The 17,872-nt window shown below is 53.8% G+C and overlaps 7 protein-coding genes and 1 non-coding gene across 8 annotated transcripts; 4 read left to right on the top strand and 4 right to left on the bottom strand.

Moving 5' to 3' along the window:
• The first annotated feature begins 634 nt into the window (after positions 1-634).
• HD553DRAFT_t12 lies at positions 635-729 on the top strand. The gene has a single exon. It is a non-coding gene; the product is annotated as a tRNA-Ser (tRNA).
• Positions 730-909: 180 nt separating this feature from the next.
• Positions 910-2,585, top strand: HD553DRAFT_100037 (mitochondrial carrier domain-containing protein). Its single transcript, XM_046176360.1, has 5 exons — positions 910-1,070; positions 1,135-1,180; positions 1,252-1,361; positions 1,439-1,683; positions 1,746-2,585. The coding sequence occupies exons 1-5, from the start codon at positions 999-1,001 to the stop codon at positions 2,503-2,505; spliced, it is 1,233 nt and encodes a 410-aa protein (XP_046039709.1). The 5' UTR covers positions 910-998; the 3' UTR covers positions 2,506-2,585.
• A 362-nt stretch (positions 2,586-2,947) lies between these two features.
• Positions 2,948-4,426, bottom strand: HD553DRAFT_99993 (uncharacterized protein). Its single transcript, XM_046184660.1, has 5 exons — positions 3,977-4,426; positions 3,584-3,903; positions 3,407-3,484; positions 3,254-3,311; positions 2,948-3,182 (listed from the first exon to the last, which is right to left on the bottom strand). The coding sequence occupies exons 1-5, from the start codon at positions 4,185-4,187 to the stop codon at positions 3,097-3,099; spliced, it is 753 nt and encodes a 250-aa protein (XP_046039708.1). The 5' UTR covers positions 4,188-4,426; the 3' UTR covers positions 2,948-3,096.
• On the top strand, positions 4,340-5,374 carry HD553DRAFT_304527 (mitochondrial outer membrane translocase complex, subunit Tom22). The gene is made up of 4 exons (XM_046179021.1): positions 4,340-4,391; positions 4,494-4,597; positions 4,665-5,039; positions 5,118-5,374. The coding sequence occupies exons 3-4, from the start codon at positions 4,668-4,670 to the stop codon at positions 5,172-5,174; spliced, it is 429 nt and encodes a 142-aa protein (XP_046039707.1). The 5' UTR covers positions 4,340-4,391; positions 4,494-4,597; positions 4,665-4,667; the 3' UTR covers positions 5,175-5,374.
• Positions 5,375-8,582, bottom strand: HD553DRAFT_304524 (putative mitochondrion protein). The gene is made up of 14 exons (XM_046179020.1): positions 7,720-8,582; positions 7,585-7,636; positions 7,414-7,508; positions 7,282-7,335; positions 7,176-7,208; positions 7,086-7,104; positions 6,882-7,005; positions 6,679-6,818; positions 6,393-6,608; positions 6,200-6,320; positions 6,035-6,128; positions 5,895-5,970; positions 5,669-5,823; positions 5,375-5,603 (listed from the first exon to the last, which is right to left on the bottom strand). Exons 1-14 carry the CDS (start codon positions 8,517-8,519, stop codon positions 5,477-5,479), a joined length of 2,106 nt encoding a protein of 701 aa, XP_046039706.1. The 5' UTR covers positions 8,520-8,582; the 3' UTR covers positions 5,375-5,476.
• A 771-nt stretch (positions 8,583-9,353) lies between these two features.
• HD553DRAFT_327732 (60Kd inner membrane protein-domain-containing protein) lies at positions 9,354-10,742 on the top strand (the record flags this gene model as incomplete). Its single annotated transcript, XM_046181834.1, has 2 exons — positions 9,354-10,184; positions 10,254-10,742. 2 exons carry the CDS (start codon positions 9,354-9,356, stop codon positions 10,740-10,742), a joined length of 1,320 nt encoding a protein of 439 aa, XP_046039705.1.
• An 81-nt stretch (positions 10,743-10,823) lies between these two features.
• HD553DRAFT_304521 (uncharacterized protein) lies at positions 10,824-13,764 on the bottom strand. The gene is made up of 3 exons (XM_046179019.1): positions 13,527-13,764; positions 13,317-13,450; positions 10,824-13,247 (listed from the first exon to the last, which is right to left on the bottom strand). The coding sequence occupies exons 1-3, from the start codon at positions 13,694-13,696 to the stop codon at positions 10,900-10,902; spliced, it is 2,652 nt and encodes an 883-aa protein (XP_046039704.1). The 5' UTR covers positions 13,697-13,764; the 3' UTR covers positions 10,824-10,899.
• A 122-nt stretch (positions 13,765-13,886) lies between these two features.
• On the bottom strand, positions 13,887-16,719 carry HD553DRAFT_99940 (uncharacterized protein). Its single transcript, XM_046184659.1, has 3 exons — positions 16,001-16,719; positions 15,868-15,924; positions 13,887-15,798 (listed from the first exon to the last, which is right to left on the bottom strand). The coding sequence occupies exons 1-3, from the start codon at positions 16,498-16,500 to the stop codon at positions 14,043-14,045; spliced, it is 2,313 nt and encodes a 770-aa protein (XP_046039703.1). The 5' UTR covers positions 16,501-16,719; the 3' UTR covers positions 13,887-14,042.
• Between the last annotated feature and the right edge of the window lie 1,153 nt (positions 16,720-17,872).

Here is a 17,872-nt window from a genome sequence, read left to right as displayed (position 1 = left end):
CTGACCACGAAAGCGGCGATGCATCGCCGAGCAGCGGAAAGAACGTGCGAACCTTGATCCTCGATTGGACTGGTACGGGGAGACCGATCGATTTGTTGGCTGGTGTCGAAGCTTGCTCTTGCGAATCTGCCCTCAAATCACGAGAGCGGAACACATCACCAGACTGCTGCGAATCCCCCCAAATCACAGGGTTCATCAACAAACAGTCCTTGAAGGATTTGATCGTCTTTGGTCAGATCAGGCCGACCAGTCAACGCCACAAGAACTGTGGTGGGTGATCAATTGCCTTTACTGACCGCAGAACTTCATCAATCATCAATATTCAGCCGACCGTCGCCGCCACAACCCCGAAGGGAATGGGTTGGGTGGGTGATCACTGCTTTAATGTATCTGATTTTCTGAATTGACCACGGCAATTATGTAGGAAGGGTGTGCTGATCGAGGAGGGGGAAGAGGTATCGATCATCGGTCAATCGATCAATCGATCAATCGTTGATGACCTGACGGCTGATCGGTCGCGGAAGCTCCCTGTTTTTTTTTTCCAGTCATCGGGCATTAAACCGCGCGTGATTGGCCAGAGTTTGCTAGTGTGTGTTTGATTTAGATTGTATTTAGGATATTAGGAGATAACCAAGGCGCTTTACCAAAGTGGTTAATGGGATGCACTCGAATTCATTATTCGCCATGCATTGGCCTCTGGCCGCGTAGGTTCAAATCCTGCAGGCGTCGTCAATCTTTTTTGCCCGAAATGCGCGTCTTTTTCGGTTGATCCCGACCTGAACTGGTCATATCACGTGCTTTTTGTCGCATCATTTGCTTCCGACCGACAAGCAGCATCCCTCGAATCGAAAGGAGAACGTTATCGTCGTAGAGTCGCCAAGATGCGGAGACCGGCGACCTCAATCGTCATTTACTCTCGACGTCAACGACCTCCACGACCTCATTGTTGAAGCGGATCGGACCGGACCGTAACGAGCTCGCCTCGAACCAGTCAAACAATGTCTGAAGACGCCGCACCGCTGGACGTCGGGAACGCTTCGGGGGCCCTGAAGGATATCACCTTTGGTTCGGTGAGTCTGTGAACCATGACGAGCTTTGCAACCGCCTCGTTCTGAACCGGAGACCACCTCGCAGATAGCAGGCATGACCTCGAAGCTCTTCGAGCATCCGTTCGACCTGGGTAAGCTCCGAGCGGCTCGTACAACCATCTCTCGAGTCTCCTGACCCGAAAATGACCCTATATCCTCACAGTCAAAGTCCGACTTCAATCACAGCCTACGGATCGGCCTCCCGCCTACCAGGGACCTCTGGATTGCTTCAAGCAGACCTTTGCTAAAGAGGGAGCCAGGGGACTGTACCGAGTGCGCCGCGTAAAGCCCTGCTCCACGCCCGTCCTGACCCGGCGCTGATCGTCGCCAAGCTACTCTCACGTCTCCAGGGCATCTCGGCACCCATCGTCGGAGCAGCAGCAGAGAATGCCAGTCTGTTTCTCGTCTACAACAAGATTCAAGAACTCATCCGCTCGGCATCTCGACCGGGTCATACGATCTTTGGTAGCCCCATCGCGTCGCTCGAGAATGGAGAACCGCTGAGCGAAAAGGCTAGGGGCAAGAGGAGGGAGATGAGCATGGGAGAATTGGCCATGGCGGCGGGTATGGCGGGAGCGTTTGCGAGTTTCGTCTTGTGAGTTGCGAATGCCGCCTCGGATCTCGGAAAAGCTCACGTCGATGACTCTCACTTTACAGAACCCCTATCGAGCTCGTCAAGTGTACGATGCAGGTGCAAGCTCTGGCGCGAGAGGGCACATTTGGAGCAGCAACATCCACGCCTCTGCACACTGGAATTGCCGGTCGACCATGCACGCTCGCCTCGTCCTCGACTAGCCATCCTGTAATCACATCAAAACCCCTAGCCAATACCTTGAAATCGCCCATCACGACTCGCGCTCGTCCTCCCCTCGAAGGCCCAGGCGCGATCATCCGATCCGTCATCGCCGAACACGGCATCCGAGGCCTTTGGCTGGGGCAAGTGGGGACGCTCTTCCGGGAGACGGGAGGTTCCGCAGCCTGGTTCTCGGCGTACGAAGTCGTATCCCGCGCTTTCCTCTCCTACCACACCAAAAACGGCCGGACGGCCACGGACCCGTTGACAGGCGAACGGGTACCACTCAGCAAAAAGGATTTGAGCACGTGGGAGCTGGTCTTGGCTGGCGCCAGCGCGGGGATGAGCTACAACATCGTCCTCTTCCCTGCCGACTGTGTCAAGTCGGCCATGCAGACCCAGGCCGAATTGAGCAAGCACGACACGCTCACAGACCCGAGCCGACAAAAGGGCGCTCGACCGGCTCCCAAATTCTTCGAGGTGGCCAAAAAAATTTACAAGTCTCGAGGGATCCGAGGACTGTACGCCGGGTGTGGGGTCACGGTCATGAGAAGCGCACCGAGCAGTGCAATGATCTTTCTGATCTACGAGACGTTGGAGAGCAAGTTTGGGCATTATTTCTAGGTCGCATGGTGTACATGGTCGAAGAGGTTGTATCAGATTCAGCATATAGATGTGCTTCCGAACCACGGGCGACTATTAGATATACACGATCTGGGCTAAAGAAGAAAACCCGGTATCCGCCTCGCGAGAGAGGTTTGGACCTGTCACACTGCAAATGACTTCAACGGATGCAACAGTACCGATGCCAGTCATGTTTTGTTTTTGCCAAAAAGTATAGCTCTTGCTGTTGCAAATATAGAGGACATACAGGCGGTTGAGCGGTATGGAGACAGGCAAGGTAGCTGGGGTCCACAATGCTAAGAACGATGAGATCCCTCATGACCACCCATGTTCCTGGTAAATGAGTCCCGATCTTTCCCCGCTCGCATCGCTTTCCTTCCCCAGAGTCCCCAAGCGACTAGCCAGATTGATGGCACCGTAGTACTCTTCATCTGCAGACCCTCATAAAGTCGTGTCGAAGGGGGAGAGCGAACCGAAAATGTGCGACCGAATTTGTTGCCGAGAGCGAGTCGCACGAAATGGATGTCGTTATATCTAGTATACACAGGCTGTGTGTAGCCTCGTCATGCTTGCCCGGACCGGACCCACAGCTCAATCTCCTAGCACAACTCCAATCTCGTCGACCTCCATGGACCCGTCGTCCTTTTTGTTGCGACCGTCGCTGAACACTTCCGTACCTGTATGAGCGAATTTGATGGTTCAGTGAAACGACCTTCAACCTCAAGCGTTAAGTAGGACTTGATCTCACCAGCAGCAAGCGATTCGATCAGAAGTTCCAACTTGGACCCCGTCAGACCAGGTTCATCCTACAACGCAGGCATGGCATAAAAGCGGAGTATGCAGCTTGAGACTCTCGGCCCGAACCGGTAACAAGCATCACATCGATCGTCTTCGTGCTCACCTTGCGCAGCTGTTCCAGGTCATTCCCAAACGCCGTGACCACTTTGCCCATCCACAGCTTTCTGAACCTCGCCTGTCTCTCCTCCAGGGCCTTCTTCTCCACCTCTTCCTCTTCCCGCGCATTTTTGCTCTTTACGCCTTCGTCCTCGTCGTCATCGTCGGAATCGGCCCTGATGGCATCCTCGTCATTGTCCGGCTCTACGTCATCCACCTCCATCGTAGCCGGGATTGCCTTTTCTTTGCCCTTTCCGTTGACCTTGGGAGATGTTGTCGACGCCGACTTGGCAGTCGTGGTGGGAGGAGGAGCGAACGCTGGCACATCACGAACGGTAGGGGAGAGGGATCGGGAAGGTTGTCGTCTTCTCGGTCGAGCCGGCTCTGCTACAGCGGCAGGAGTAACAGGTTTCGAAGGTCCGGGAGCATCATCGTCCGAGTCTGAATCGGATGAGGATGATGATGAGGAGGAGGAAGAGGAAGAGGAATCGCTATCCGAAGATGCTATATGTAAACCGAAGCAGATGGTTCAGCTACTGACCTTTCTCTGCTCGACGAAACAGTGTGGGGGACCTACAGGAAGCTGCCTTTTTAGCTGGAACCGGCTTGACGGGCGTCGGAACAGCCTTGACAGGCTCATCGTCACTTGAACTGTCACTGCTCGAGCTGGACGAGTCCCCAGCCTTGTTGTTCTTTCTCCGTCTCTTTCTGGGTTTTCTCTTCCGGGCGTTGGTTTTGGCGACGGCTGGTGCCGCCGTTGACGCTGCTGGTGGAAGCGTCGCTGACATTGCGGGTACTAATCAATTGTTTGGAATTGATATGACAGTTGTGAAGGGGTTGAGAAGTCGAAGGTGTCCAACTTCTTGATTTCTAGTTCAAATCCGCTCGACCTTGATACTTTCAGCTCGGGCAGCGTTTCAAAATCATAATTATGGGCGAAGCTGATATTCATAAAGCGGGGGAGAGGGAGGTAATACACGTCATAGCTCATGGTATGATTGGCGGCCTTATCAAACAAATGACTTTGCAAGAAATCGAGATTGATGAGAACGAGTCGTCATTTGGTTCATCGTTCATCGATGAGGAACGGGCAGATTCGACCTCACCACTACATCCAGCCCATTCCCCAAATCGAGATATCACTGCAAAGCAATCACAGTCAGGATATTTGCTGCAAGTAATCGCTAAAACAAACTCTGTAGGTCGTGCTCCGCGCCTATACAAACGCCTACCTTCACTTGCTCATGCAACAGTCCCGCTCGCAGACAATGGTCGCCGTCGAAGAAGTCAGGGATTCTTCCCTCCCCCAAGAACACGAGTCTGACTACGAGACCGACTCGGACGTCCTCTCGGTCTCGGACGTTTCCGACGACGACGACATTGCCAACGAGACGTACACGGACAGGTTGATCGCACTCAAAGACATCGTACCCCCCTCGACGAGGCTCGAGGCCGTGAGGAAATGGCAACAGGCCACCTCGTGGGTGTCGACGGGTTCGCAGTGGGCTGGAAACGCCGTATGGATCATCACCACGAGTGCGCTCTTGGTCGGTCTGCCTTTGGCGTTGGCGATCGAGGACGAGGCTAGGATCGTCGGTCAGGAGAAGGAGTTGCAGATGCAGCAGAGTGGGCAGCAGTCGGTGAGTCGAGTGTCGTTTCAGACTGATGGTTTAGAGCTCGACTGCTAATATCCGCTATCGCTATCGCTCTCGATCCAGCTTTTGGGGGCTCCCCAGGCAGGCCAGCCAAGCGGTGTCGTTCCTCCCGGATTCTAAGCTTGCAGGATGTTGAAGAGAAATGTGACCTAGACACGATGACGAGCGATGGCTGGAAGATGGTTTACGAGTTCCCAAATCCCCCTATCATTGTATTTTTACCTCCAACGGCGGGACCTCGACTCCGCGTGGATTGTCCAAGCATGAAAGATGAAAATGAGCCCGGACGAGCTTGAACAAAGATTATATTGATGGATATACTACCGAACAACAATATCTACGAGTCTCAAGCCTAAACCGGACCTGACTGATTTGGATACATATCGAATATGTCGAATCTAATAATCCTCTTTGCGGGGACGCTAGGCAAGCCCAGCCGCCTCATCGAATGCGCCGCTCCATCCTCGCTTCCTGAACCCATTGAACCACATCAAAAGCTTCACCATACTCGCCCGAGTATCCAGAGTCCATTCATACAGTCGCAGACCGCTATAGATTCCGGAAGGGTGTCAATCATCGAATCAGATGTTCTGAAGGATACCGAAACCACTCACTTGTAGTATTTTTGGTATTGCCACCAGTCCTCGAACCAGCTCGTTATCAGATCGGTAGAGAGACCCTCCACGCGTAGACGCTTGGCCAATTTCTTGCGATCATCTTCCCACGAAGCAAAGGCGCAGAACCGGGCAACAATGATAAAGATTCGCGACTTGAACAGGTGGGAAGTTGCTCGAAGGTCAGCGACAGCATGACATCACCCTCGAAATTGACTGGACTTACTGGACCATGTGTTGTGTTCAGTGACACGTCAAGTGCGCGCTGTAGATCGTTAAGCTTGAGGATCATGATGAGTCGACTACCCAGTTCGGCTTTCCTCGTCAGCTTCCGAACTGGCCCTTTTAGATCAGACGCCGACTCACCGAGGAGCGTTTCGAAGCAAGGTGAAGATCGAGGTGATCAATCCTTCTTGCTCAGTCATTGCTGTCCTGATCATGTTCAGCTCGTCGTCGCTCACTGACAGAAAGAAGAGTTCATGGTCAGCTGACCCGACGTGTAGAGGTGTTATGCACGCGGCTGCAACGCACTGGAGGATAGCTCCAACAAGCTCTTCTTGCGCTGTACAGGTCCGTCGGGCGCAGTACCGTCGGCCTGGGATGAATCAGCGAGACCCATCCTTCCAGTGATGGCAGTCTCCAATACGGGGTACTGATCGGCAGATGGAAGTTCTGAGTGAGCTCAAAGCTACTCGACTATGCTTAACTGTAGCTTGCGGCCTACCAGATCATCGTCAACATTGGCTACGAGCTTGGCATAATATTTCCTTTTTGCTAGATTCTTGGGAGTTTCGGGCGAGATCAAGCTCAACCAGAACCTAGCATAGTTGACTCGCAAATCGTCATCGATATCAAAGTATTGGCCGTGGTCAAGAAGGACAATATCAAAGTTGAAGGGAGATTGTGATTTGGGCGCTTTCGGGCGGATCAACAGGTTGCCCTACAGGTCGATCAGAGAGGGTTTCAGCAAAGGAAGCGTGTGAAGGTAAGAGATCGTTGTACAGTCTCACGTGATGAGGATCTGCATGGAAGAACCCGTTGATGTAAACCATTTGAGAAAAGATCCTAGACAGCTGCTGTGAAACTTGATTCCTATCGATGCCATGTTCTTTCAGATATTTGAGATCGTCCACCCTAGCTCCTTGAATAACTAATAAAAGGCGAATGATAAGCATTAGCGTCGCCCGAGCAAGCGTTCTGCTCATGGACTCACATTCCATCACCATGCATCGCTTCTCGGCCCACAAAACTTCGGGGACGTAGATCGCTGTCTTGCCTGTCAATGGTGCGAAATCGGACTTGGCCTTGTCCGAATTCCAAGCTTCGTGGGCAAAGTCCTGGATAAAAGGGCGAGTCATTAAAGTGAGCGATCGATCTTGGCTTCTGGTCATCACAAGGGAATCGTAATCGTTCTTACCATTTCCAAAGGCAGCATCCTATCCGTGCAGATAATCACGTTAGCGCTGACCATTCCAAGCCATACACTCTGAAGCCTATTATCACTCACTCGGTCATCTCCTTGCCCAACCATGAGAATTCGCTAGAACCATGACCTTCTCAATCAGTATCGACTGCTCGCATGGCATGTTTCCTGTTCAAAGTTCACGGCTCACAAATCGGGAAAGACGGCTTTGACCAGTCTCATGGACCATTTGACTGTGGCGATACTAGTGTCAGAGCGGAATAATCCAGGTTTAGCATCTTCTACACCTCTTTGTTCCCCTCGAATACACGCCGTCGCTTACTCGATGGCGACGAAATCTTCCAAGTGAGGGTGTTGCAACTTCACGGCGACATCCTTGCCCGTCCTTCGGTCTACCGCTCGATGTACTTGCGCCAGCTAAGTCATTCCGAGTCGTTGTGAGCCAGATCGTTCGAAGAGGAACTTTCCCGCTTGCAATAGCGGGTGGGCTTACCGAAGCGACTCCTATCGGGTTGGGGTCAAAGTTGTCAAACAGATCGTTCAAGCTGAAAGATGTACATCCGGGAAATTCCAGTCAGCGAAACCTTCCAGCGGCGGTTAAGCGCCCGAATACGACGAACGGACGCACCCCATGTCCATGTCTTTTCTCAGCATAGCGTCTAGCTTGGGAATCGACGTGGGGTAACACTGATCCTGCAATGGCCTCATGCTCGTCGTCCACTCGACAGGAAGAGCCTGGATCGAAGCGATATGTTGGCCCAACTTGACGTAGATTCCCGCATTGCTCTTCAAGGCCTGAAACAACCTCTCGCTGCTCCTCGCATGACAAGCGTGTCGATCGGTCCTGGCTAGCTGTTTCCTCTCCTCCTCCGTGTACTTGTCGGAGGGGTACCAGTCGAGGAAGGTGTACTTGTAATCGAGGACGCTGAGGCCGACGGCTTTGACTAGCCGGAGGCAGCGGATGGAGGCGATGAGGAGGTGACGGGCGGGAGGAATCGTCTCGTAGCATATCCCGGTGATGGCGAGGAAAGCGGCCAAGTAGTACAGGTAACGAATGCGGCTACGTCTAAGGGAAGAACGAGCAGGTTTTGAGGAAGTAGAGCCGGGCGGTATCGAGTTTTGGACGGTAGCGGTTGTGTATGCTCGTCGTGTGACCGTGGTACGAGGTGTCTTGGCGAGTACCTTCGAGTTCGCCAGCCACTTGGTATGACCGCTTGATCCTCCGGATGTCCAGCTAGCATATCCTCTACTGCTTGATATATCTACCGTCGAAGTATTCTTGACCGGCAACCTTGAGTTGCAGCTTCCATCTTGAAAAGTCGTTTTCCATGCTGATAATGATAATGTCAATATCGATGGCGCCGAGACTTGCGGTCTGGCCAGCCGGACGCCTCTTGCGGCAGTTCTCGCCAGCGAGCAAGGGGACATCGAATGCTTCCTGTACCTATGCTGCTGATGAGTGGCTAGCTTGGCTATGTGCGGGATCGAGCATGTACGGTGTACAAGTAGCAGTACGACGATATGAATGAATGCACCTGCTCCTTGACGATACTCATGACGACGATCGACCGATTCGAGTCACGTGACTCTGATCTCACGACGGGACCTTGACAACCTCGAAATGTCCCCTGCCAGGCAACACACTTATACACACCATCTGTGCAACTCGACACACCTTGGTAGGTAAATTCAAATCACAAGAGGGACAAGGATCGGAATGTTGGCAAGAATTAAGCTGTCCAACGCGGCCGCGTTGTAAGTTGTTCAAGTCGACCTTACCATCACGATCGTCTCGCTGAAATTTCCGTTACAATCCACTTGCAGGTCGTCGAGGTTAAGCAACGTCGGTTCTCGACAGACCAGACAGATTTCCATTCAGGTATAGCATCAAATAATAGTCTCCCAACTATCAACAAGCCACCCGAGCTGATCGATCTGAAATACCGTTTCTTGCGATTGCAGGCGATTCGCCCTGCTGTACGATCGGGAAACGCTACCAGCCTTCGATTCGCAACTCCCCTCTTCCAATCGTCTGTCTTCCTTAACTCGAGTCGATCAATCTCATGGTCAGCTCCTGCGACTCCGGATACTGGTTCGGCTGCTACTGCGACCGGTTCGCTCCCTCCCAACCAGGCAACACTCGCTATCCCGGATGTCAACGGTGAAGCCGAACATGCGGTGACCACTCAGGCAGATCCTTCCGCCATGGCCGCTACCGATGGAGCCAGCGGTTTGGGTCCCGTCAACCCGGAAGTTCCCCATATGCCGACTTCGGTCAGCTCCACCTCGAACCTGCCTCCGGCGCCCAAAGCTGATGGTTATACGGACACGGACCCGAGCTTGATCCTCCCTCAACCTCCCGCGACAGCCGATGTCCCAACCATCGAATCCCTGATCGCTGCCAACCCGGACAATATCGCCGACGTACTCGCCTCCCCGGAAGCTGTGCATGCCGCCATGAAGATCGGTGATCTCAAGCTCATGGGTCTCACACACGGCGTGTTGAACCCGGCAGGCTGGATCCGGGACGCCCTCGAGGCCATTCATGTAGGCATGGGGATCCCTTGGTGGGGCACCATCATGATCACCACGGCTTGTCTCCGATTAGCCCTCTTCCCGCTCGTTGTCCGCATGCAAGCGCACAATTCGAGAATGTCGGCGATTCAGGATCAACAAAAGGTCTTGATGGAGAAGATGACCGAGGCAAAGGGTCGAGGCGACCAACAGGCAGGACAGGTGTATGCGGCCCAATTGGCTCAGCTTTGGAAGGAACACGACGTCCACCCGGTCCGAAGTCTCGGATTGCCCATGCTTCAGATGCCTCTCTTCCTAGCCTTCTTCTTCGCCATTCGGAAACTCGTCGCCCTCCCCGTGCCCCAGCTGAAAGAAGGCGGTCTGGCCTGGTTCACCGACTTGACGGTTGCGGACCCTTACTACATCTTGCCGGTAACGAGTATGGCCTTGACGTTGGCCGTCATGCAGATGGGAGCCGACGGGACCGGGTCGAACAAGAGCAGGCAGAACCAGCATACCATCAACGTGTTCAGGGTAGCTACCGTACTGGCCATCCCGTTCGTCGCACACATGGCTTCGGTGAGTGGGAGGTCCGACTATATTGCTCATGAGTACCCTCCTGAATAGTCTGTCTGGTCAATCTAATAGGCCTTGACCTTCTACTGGACGTTTTCCAACTCGTTGACCCTCCTCCAAGCGTTCATCCTTCGTCAAAAGGCTTTCAAAAAGCTTTTCAAGATCAAGGAACCCCCCACCGTCCCTCTTCCTCCTGGTTACAAGCCCCGTCCCCCTCCTACCCTCAGGGACACGCTCAAGGAGGGCAAAGAGTGGTTCTTGAAGCGAACTCGGGATGAGCAGGAGAGGCAGCTGAAGATGAGGATGGCAGCGCGAAAAGGGGACAAGAAGGCCGTGGAGAAGTCGACGCTTCAGCATACCGAGGTGATCAGGGAGACGTCTGCTTCGACTGAGACGACGGGAGCACCTGCGAGCGTGATGGATGCTGTGGACAGGTCGGTCTTCCAGGAACCGGCACCGTTGCAGAAATCGACGGTCAAGCGAGGAGGTCGGGTGGTAGATCAGGAAAAGGAGGCTAGGGTCGCTGCCGCGAGGGCTCGCCGAGCTAGGCAGGGACGATGAGGGAAGGGCGAGAGGCGTAGAGTCTGATCGGGACACGTAAAAGGCGATCTTTCGTGACCCTTGTATAGCATAAAAGGGGCTTATATTATGTGTGACCCCACTCTATCTACCACGATATACAACGCAAAGACTCGTCCATCTATAAATTGGTTTGTGATCAGAGTGGCACCCCGGCCAACATGTCGTATCGGCTCATGGGCTGGTTCCCCTTAATGGGTTTGCTGCCGGTCTTTTGCTTGCTTGATGACCCCGAAGTCGAGGTATCCTTGCTTGTGGCAGGCCCTCGCCAACCGAGAATCTTGCTCTCTCTTCCTTCGGCAACAGCCTGCATGCACATCTCGACTACGAAAGTCGCCTCCTTGTCAAGCGGGATCTCCTCGGGCGATGTAAGCGTCTGGTGCCAGACCGTCCCCTCGATGAAACGGTAAGGTGCGATCGAGAATTCGGTCGTCGTCTCGCCATTGGGAAACTCGTCGGCTTTGTTGTGCACTTCTGCGCCATGCAAACGTAGTGCCTGTGCGAGTTGTAGCACTTCCTGACCCGCCGTCGTGACGAGCGCGACGATGTGGCAGTTTCGCGTTTCAAGCATGAGGCGGGCTGCATCCGATGAAGCTCGACCTCTTGGGCCTGACCACAGGCGTTCGCTAAGAATCCCAGCAATGATCGCTCGCCGAACCTCTTTTTGCGTCCACAATTTCGCCTTGCGCTTGGCAGCCAGGCTGGTATGCATGTCGATTGACAATCTTATCAAGGCAACCAGGACTTGCCATTTGCCGGGCATTCGTGATGATTTGCCTTCGAGAAGATTGAAATGGCTTGCAAAGTGCTCGAACCGTTCTTGCACGGGTTTGATGGCAATGAGGTTGTAAAGAGCCGGTTCAGTAAACAGGGGGAGATAAAACTCGGTTAGACGAGTGGAAGATCCCAGACGCAAATAATCGACGACATAGAAGTTCCCATCCTCGACTTCGGGAATATCGGCTTCTAGCTCGTCCTGACCTGCTGTCCCAGAGTCTCCCGCGGGCTCTGCCACCTCTTCCTCTTCGTCTACATCGACGGTGGCTTGCACACCGGTCTCATCCTGTACTGGACTAGCTTTCGTCTCGCAAGGGAGATATCTCAATGCATCCAGCATGATCTCCCACGACGTGATCCGAAGGCCACTAGCCTCTTCTAGCGCTCTTAGCGGCTGTCCCTCTGGATCGGCGAGGCAACTCTGCAGATAGGACCGGTCGGAATGCAGGTAGGCCGACAAGGTGTTCATATGTCCCGACTTGTTGGCTCGCGCATAGAGCTGCCGAGCTCGTTCCAATTGATTCTCGTTGGGCTCTGTAGATCCTTTGATAGACGGTCCGACCTCTTCGATCGGATGACATACGCAATAAGGATATGTAGAGCAGCAGTATCCAGTGATCGGTGACCCGATGCTATCTAGATCGAGTCCTAGCTCAGTTGGAGATCCCGGAAGGATGTAATGGCACGTAGCCTCGATCAAGCTAATGACGAGATCGTGCAGCATCTCGTCCTTGGCAAGGGGCCTGAGCAAGAGAGACTGCACGACGAGTGAGATAAAAGAGTAAAGCTCATCGCCGGCATTAGCGATGGCTGATCCGCTCTCTGCCTCGGAAAAGGCAGCAATACCCTCGTCTTTGGCTCGAGGGCGGAAGATAGCAGGTGTTGCGTAATGTGGTAGTCGTTTCCTTTTCAACCTGGCTGATGCACCCGGGACAAGGCACTCTCGGATAACGTTTGCCGTATGTTCGATCCTGGCCGACTTCTTCATGTTGTGATCGAAGAACAGTGCTGGCGCTTCTGGTGGTGAGTGATCGGTTCCCAAAAGCGATGCCAACAGCCGTAGATGGGTCGGTGGTATCCGTAAACGCTCCGACAATGTCGCTGGACTGTACGTCGGCATGACGAATCTCAACGTTCTCACGGCGTCGGGAAACGGCGAGATGTTCAAGGCTGGCGGTGCGAGCCCGTTGACAATCTGCGTTTGTGTGGTCGAGTTATTGGATATCATCCCACGGCGGTTAGGCCACTTCTTGGCTCGCTTGACGGTAAAACCGTCGTCGTCATCGAATTCTGAGCCTGCCACGGTCGAAGCCGCAGATGTCGAGGCCGGTTCCTCCTCCGTCAAGACCCACTGTACCATCTCGATCGGTACATAGCCCCGGTAGCCGGTCTCGCCGATACTAGCTCCGAGGATCGCAAAGTCCGAGTCGTTCCCCAAGACGAACGCTCCGAGCTCCTCTGCCAGACTGACGCAATAGCCGTCGGCTTCTCCCTCGGCGACGTGAAAGATCTGGATCCCATCCCTAAATCCTTCTTTGTGAAGCACTTCGTTCAAGATAGGTAGGACGAACGGCGGAAGAAGGCCTTCGTCGCGTTGAAACGACGGATGTGATCGCGAGGTTACCGATGTCCTGTAGAATAGCTGTGCGACCTTGAGTGGGTTCTCCATACGGCTCAGAATCGTTTGGTGCTTGGATCTGGGTCGAGGTCCTGCAAAAGTATCACGGAGTTTAGCTTATCGAGCAAGATCGTGGTCACTTGGTTTGACCAAGTTCTCACCATCGAAAACGAAATAAGGAACGATTCCGACTCGGTTCCAGCATATCAAGGTCTTCTTGATCAGCACTGCAAATGCATGGTAATCTCCTCCAGTCGTCCACGGCACGTTGCCCTCGTATAAGCCAAAGATGAATCTGTTCCGTCGAAGAAGGTGAACCAAAAGGTCAACTTTGCGCGATACTTCAACTGTCAGAGCAAAGTTCGAATTACGACCAAGCATCTATCACGACCGGTGTCCATTCGCCCTGCGGAGGTTCTGTATACCGTCCTTCCAGCTCTCCATGCGTCAAAGAATCGTTGATCACTCCAGCGACTTGATTGACTACCGAAAGCGAGGTCCGTCCTTCGCGCAAGAATGTCGTCAAGCCTGCTACGCCCATCGTGATATGGGAAGGGGCCTAGTATGGAATGCAAGTTGGCAGAGATGTGTCTCTTCCAAGCCGAAAGGTTAGTCGTTGTATGAAATACATGGATTGCATAAAATTCACCCCCGACCTGCTGCTGCAGATCGATCGCGGCTCGATCGAACGTGATTAGTCATCAACTCGTCTCCACAGAGGTGCATGCCTGGTCAACGTCGACATGAAATGCATAAATGTATGTCAGAATACAGTAAGCCAAGAAAAGGCGAGGTGTGTGATATATGCTACGCAAGACAATCGAGAACGATAATGGAAACTGGTAGACTGTCGTTAAGTGTATTGTGCAATTGCAAGGGAACGCGCATCAATGTTGCAAGGGCGAGCTCCGCGCAAATGGCGCCAGGATGGGCGAAGGAGGTCTAAAGATGCTGCCCTTGGATCCACCTTCATGAGAACTCTTCGCTGTGCCGAGAGTCTCTGTACGTTGAGTGGTGGCGCGGATTGGCGCGGATCTAGCGAATGGCGCGAGGATGGGGGACGGAGGTCGGAAGTTGTTCTTGCTCTGTGAGGGGGGCGCAGGGGTCCTGGCCGACCTGGCCGTGGGTCTAGTGGAGGATGGTGGAGGAGCCTTGCTTGGGAACAACAGAGACCCCTCTTCGCCGTCGTCCCCTTGCAAGATTCCAGATTTGATAGAAGAATGGATTGGGGCAAAGGAAGCCCTTTCAGAGGGCAGTCCGCCGATCGATATATCCGTCGATGCGTCCGCTTCGAGACCACCTTGTTGCGACGCCAACGACGACTTTCTCGACCTGTTCCCTCCGTTGACGCTCGACAACGACGAGCTCGATCGGAGATGGCTCATGGTCTCGGAATTGAGACTCGGCGAGGGCCTGATGATACCGAGTCCGAGCGGCGTGGAACTCCCGCTGCTGCCCATGGCGACGCTATGTTGTTCTCCCTTGTTGGATTTAGCCCCGCCCAATTGAGAGGCCATACCGAGCCTCGCTTCCTGCACGGCGATTGCCTCCAGCTCCTCCCTAGCCTTCCGTAGCTCTTTCTGAAAATCGCTCTCTTCGACAGCAAATTCGCCACTCGTCTTGCGTCTCAAAGACGAGATAGACCCTTCGCCATTCCCTCCGCTTAAATGTTTGGCGAAATCGTCCCTCAAGCTGTCTCCACTGGCAACCCTATCCAGGCCAAACGTCTGCTCGACCTTGAGCCCCATCCCTCTTTCCCTAGCTGGCGGGCGAAACTCTCCCATCTCATGCAATCGCGAGACCAGTTTGATGGACGAAGGGAAAGATGAAGTCAAGGCCGACGGTGAAGGGGGCAGATTTTCGACCGACTCGTCGTCCTCAAAGAGGGAGAACGGCGAGTTTGGGCGTCCTTCCCGGTTCATCTGCAGTCCCAGTCCGGAATCCTGCGGCGGAGCCGGCTTGGCGCCGCCGACGAGCGCATCGTCTGTCAACCCGGCCGCTCCTTGCTGTCTCTTCGTCACAAGCGCCATCTCGACTTTCATCTCTCTTAATTCCAGAACATCCCGGTAACTCAATCTCGGTACGACCGGGTGAGGAGATCTATCGTAGTCGTAATTTGGATGCGTAGGGAATGTCGGAGGCAGCTTTTCGCAAAACGTCACTCTTGCCGGTCGACCGAGAGAAGCTCTATGGCTTCGAGTCGACAGGGTTTCGCTTTCCGATCGGGTAGAGTAGAGTCGAGGCGGTGCGACCGGTGTCGTAGTGATCGATCCCATAGCCGCACCTCCCATCTCCATGGCCGGCGACGAGATCGTCCTGGATAGGCACGACCTGAAGATTCGAGCGTTCGCCGGGAACTTCCTGTGTTGAGGGCTAGATCTCTCTACCTCATCCTCCTCGTCCGACCTCTTCGTCTCTCTACGCTGTTGTTCGCCTAGATCGATCGTCAAACCAGGTCCAACCTTCTTGGCGTCCGCCGGCCCTGCCATTGTTGCTGTTGGCGCTGGTGCTAGTGGTGTCGGTGTGATGGACATGTCGCTCTCGTCATCACACGATGTGAGATCCAGAACGAATGCTCGAGAGTCAGGTGAAGGAGATGTACAACGAGTAAACCCGTGCGTCGATTTGGTGAAAAAGGAGCGGCTGACAGGAGGACCACTCATCAGCTTCAACGTCAGACACTTTCCCTCCACACCCGCCCCTTCGACTCACCCTGCGGTACTGGCCAAAGACGTAGGCAGATTCGCGCTAACCGCCGACGGTGTTGAACTGTACACGCAGACCGCTAGGTTAGCTCGAGATCCATCGTCCAGGCCTGTCCTGCATTCGTAGGAGCATGACTTGCCACATGGAACTACTCATCTCGCTCGTCTTTCCTGGAGAATCCATCTCTGGTATTCTCCCACTATCGTCTCCCATCGGGTAATCTTCCGGGTCGTCCCGGTCTCGCTGCTGATAAGAGTCCTTTCGGTAGTTGTATAAAGGGTAGCTCGCTTGATGATGATGATCTGATTGAGTGTGGTTGTTTCTCGTTTGAGAAGATGAAGAGAGCGATGAAAAACCAGAAGAGGAAGAAGCTTGAGACGAGGTCGATCGGGTCGATTGATGATGGGGTTGGTGATGATGATACTGTGGCTGACGCTGATTCTCCCGCTCCCGTCCGCTCGACTCGAATCGCTCCAGGTAGCTTTCGAACTCTACTGCCAAAGCCCCAGCCGGACTAGCTGTGCAATCAACAGTCTCACCGCCTGCAACAGCAATACCGCTGTGACCGGCGTCCTTTCCGTCGTTCCCCTCGATGTTATTCACGATGGGTTCTTGTCGAGCGTAACACGTCTGAAGCATCGCTTCGCTTAACTGTATGAGTATGCTTTCTCTGTCGTTGCTACTGATTGTCGTCGCGGTCGCCTCTCCGGTGTCGTCGTGCAAGAGGGTTATAGGATGGTTTCGATTGTCGGGTGTAGGAAGGAGGCAGATGATCTCGAACGGAAGGGGATGGTGTTTGTTGGTGGGCTCAAACAGCCATCGTTTTCTTCAACCTCTTCTAATAGCAGATGGATTTCCACTAGAGGTCGTAGTGTTGTTATAACAGGTGAAATGAGAGTGGTCGAACACCCGATCCGGTCGGTAAGCTCTGATCGTTACGAGTCGTCCTTCCTGCCCTTGTTCTCGTATTGCTATCTCGGCCGTTCCGAGATCTTCGACGATAAGAAACGAGGGTGGTCGAGTTGAACGATTGTGAGGGTGAGGTGGATGAATGATCTTCCTTGATTGTCAAGATCGATGATCCTCTCGATGCCTAACCGTAGCTCGACCGGATCGTCTGTCTATCCGGCGGAGGTCGGTCTTGGAGGGGTCTGGGAGATGGGGAGGGGAGGTTACACCGAGTGGCAAGGTCTCCAGATTGCACTCGTGTTGCTTATAAATGATGGTTGTTGGGAATGCAGGGGAGGCGATGTTGATGCTTTTTCAACAGGACCGAGGTTGTTTACGGCGATGAGAGGTTGCGCAACCAGAGAGAGAGAGGGATCGTTCCCGCGGCGGCGGCACACAAAGAGCTAAAAGGGACTTTGGCGGCGAGCGAAGGAAGGAATATGGAATGGACGACGTCGACAAGCACCCAAGCAAACAACAATCGAAGAAGGTATGGCTAGTCTGTTACAGCTCGCAAGCTGATCATCATATGCGCATTGGATGGAACAGGTAGCGTCCCCATCGCCTCGTCTCTCCCTCCGTCGGCGACCAATCCTCACCCTTGGGCCAAGCCAAAGTTGAAACCTTCGTCGGCTCGGCTTCTCGGCTTCGTGTCATGGACAACGAACACGAACTGACGATAGAACGACGATCTGACATGACGAGCCACAGCCAGTATGACTGCTTGCTGCCAGTACCAATCATGTGTATCTCGACCTTTCAGTATTTCAGTATGCAAATTCTGATGCTCTGGTGCCCTGAAGTGGTCAGGCAGTTCGAGAGCGAGAAATGATGGGTGGGCACGACATTTCGGCCGGCGGCAGCGAAGGGGAGAGGGAAGGAGGGAGCGGAAGCAATCGCCCAGGAATGACGTCCTGGGCGCTGCGTATCAAACGCTTTCGGTCGCGACGTGCGGCGGCATTGACCTCGGACTGACGAGCCCTACCAATGCCACTGAAACGTAGATAGGGGTCATGTGTTTAGCGCATTCAGGTGATATCTCAGTTACGCTGCCTGGCGTGTA

The sequence above is a fragment of the Filobasidium floriforme genome, assembly GCF_021052385.1.
Source record: "Filobasidium floriforme strain CBS 6241 chromosome Unknown HD553scaffold_2, whole genome shotgun sequence".
Lineage (NCBI taxonomy): Eukaryota > Fungi > Basidiomycota > Tremellomycetes > Filobasidiales > Filobasidiaceae > Filobasidium > Filobasidium floriforme.
This window is presented reverse-complemented; position numbering and strand designations above follow the sequence as displayed.

Coding starts and splice junctions, on each gene's coding strand:
- HD553DRAFT_99993 (XM_046184660.1), bottom strand. CDS start 4,187: ATGTCAGCGACGCTTCCACCAGCAGCGTCAACGGCGGCACCAGCCGTC. Junction 3,904..3,976: donor AGCTAAAAAGGCAGCTTCCT/GTAGGTCCCCCA, acceptor GTTTACATATAG/CATCTTCGGATAGCGATTCC. Junction 3,183..3,253: donor GATCGAATCGCTTGCTGCTG/GTGAGATCAAGT, acceptor TCGCTCATACAG/GTACGGAAGTGTTCAGCGAC.
- HD553DRAFT_304521 (XM_046179019.1), bottom strand. CDS start 13,696: ATGGGCGTAGCAGGCTTGACGACATTCTTGCGCGAAGGACGGACCTCG. Junction 13,451..13,526: donor GTCGTGATAGATGCTTGGTC/GTAATTCGAACT, acceptor TCGACGGAACAG/ATTCATCTTTGGCTTATACG. Junction 13,248..13,316: donor TCCTTATTTCGTTTTCGATG/GTGAGAACTTGG, acceptor ATACTTTTGCAG/GACCTCGACCCAGATCCAAG.
- HD553DRAFT_100037 (XM_046176360.1), top strand. CDS start 999: ATGTCTGAAGACGCCGCACCGCTGGACGTCGGGAACGCTTCGGGGGCC. Junction 1,181..1,251: donor CGAGCATCCGTTCGACCTGG/GTAAGCTCCGAG, acceptor ATATCCTCACAG/TCAAAGTCCGACTTCAATCA. Junction 1,362..1,438: donor GAGCCAGGGGACTGTACCGA/GTGCGCCGCGTA, acceptor TCACGTCTCCAG/GGCATCTCGGCACCCATCGT.
- HD553DRAFT_99940 (XM_046184659.1), bottom strand. CDS start 16,500: ATGCTTCAGACGTGTTACGCTCGACAAGAACCCATCGTGAATAACATC. Junction 15,925..16,000: donor GAGATGAGTAGTTCCATGTG/GCAAGTCATGCT, acceptor CTGCGTGTACAG/TTCAACACCGTCGGCGGTTA. Junction 15,799..15,867: donor TCTTTGGCCAGTACCGCAGG/GTGAGTCGAAGG, acceptor TCCTCCTGTCAG/CCGCTCCTTTTTCACCAAAT.
- HD553DRAFT_304524 (XM_046179020.1), bottom strand. CDS start 8,519: ATGTCCCCTTGCTCGCTGGCGAGAACTGCCGCAAGAGGCGTCCGGCTG. Junction 7,209..7,281: donor AAAGCCGTCTTTCCCGATTT/GTGAGCCGTGAA, acceptor TCATGGTTCTAG/CGAATTCTCATGGTTGGGCA. Junction 5,604..5,668: donor CAATACCAAAAATACTACAA/GTGAGTGGTTTC, acceptor CGGAATCTATAG/CGGTCTGCGACTGTATGAAT.
- HD553DRAFT_304527 (XM_046179021.1), top strand. CDS start 4,668: ATGGTCGCCGTCGAAGAAGTCAGGGATTCTTCCCTCCCCCAAGAACAC. Junction 5,040..5,117: donor AGCAGAGTGGGCAGCAGTCG/GTGAGTCGAGTG, acceptor CTCTCGATCCAG/CTTTTGGGGGCTCCCCAGGC.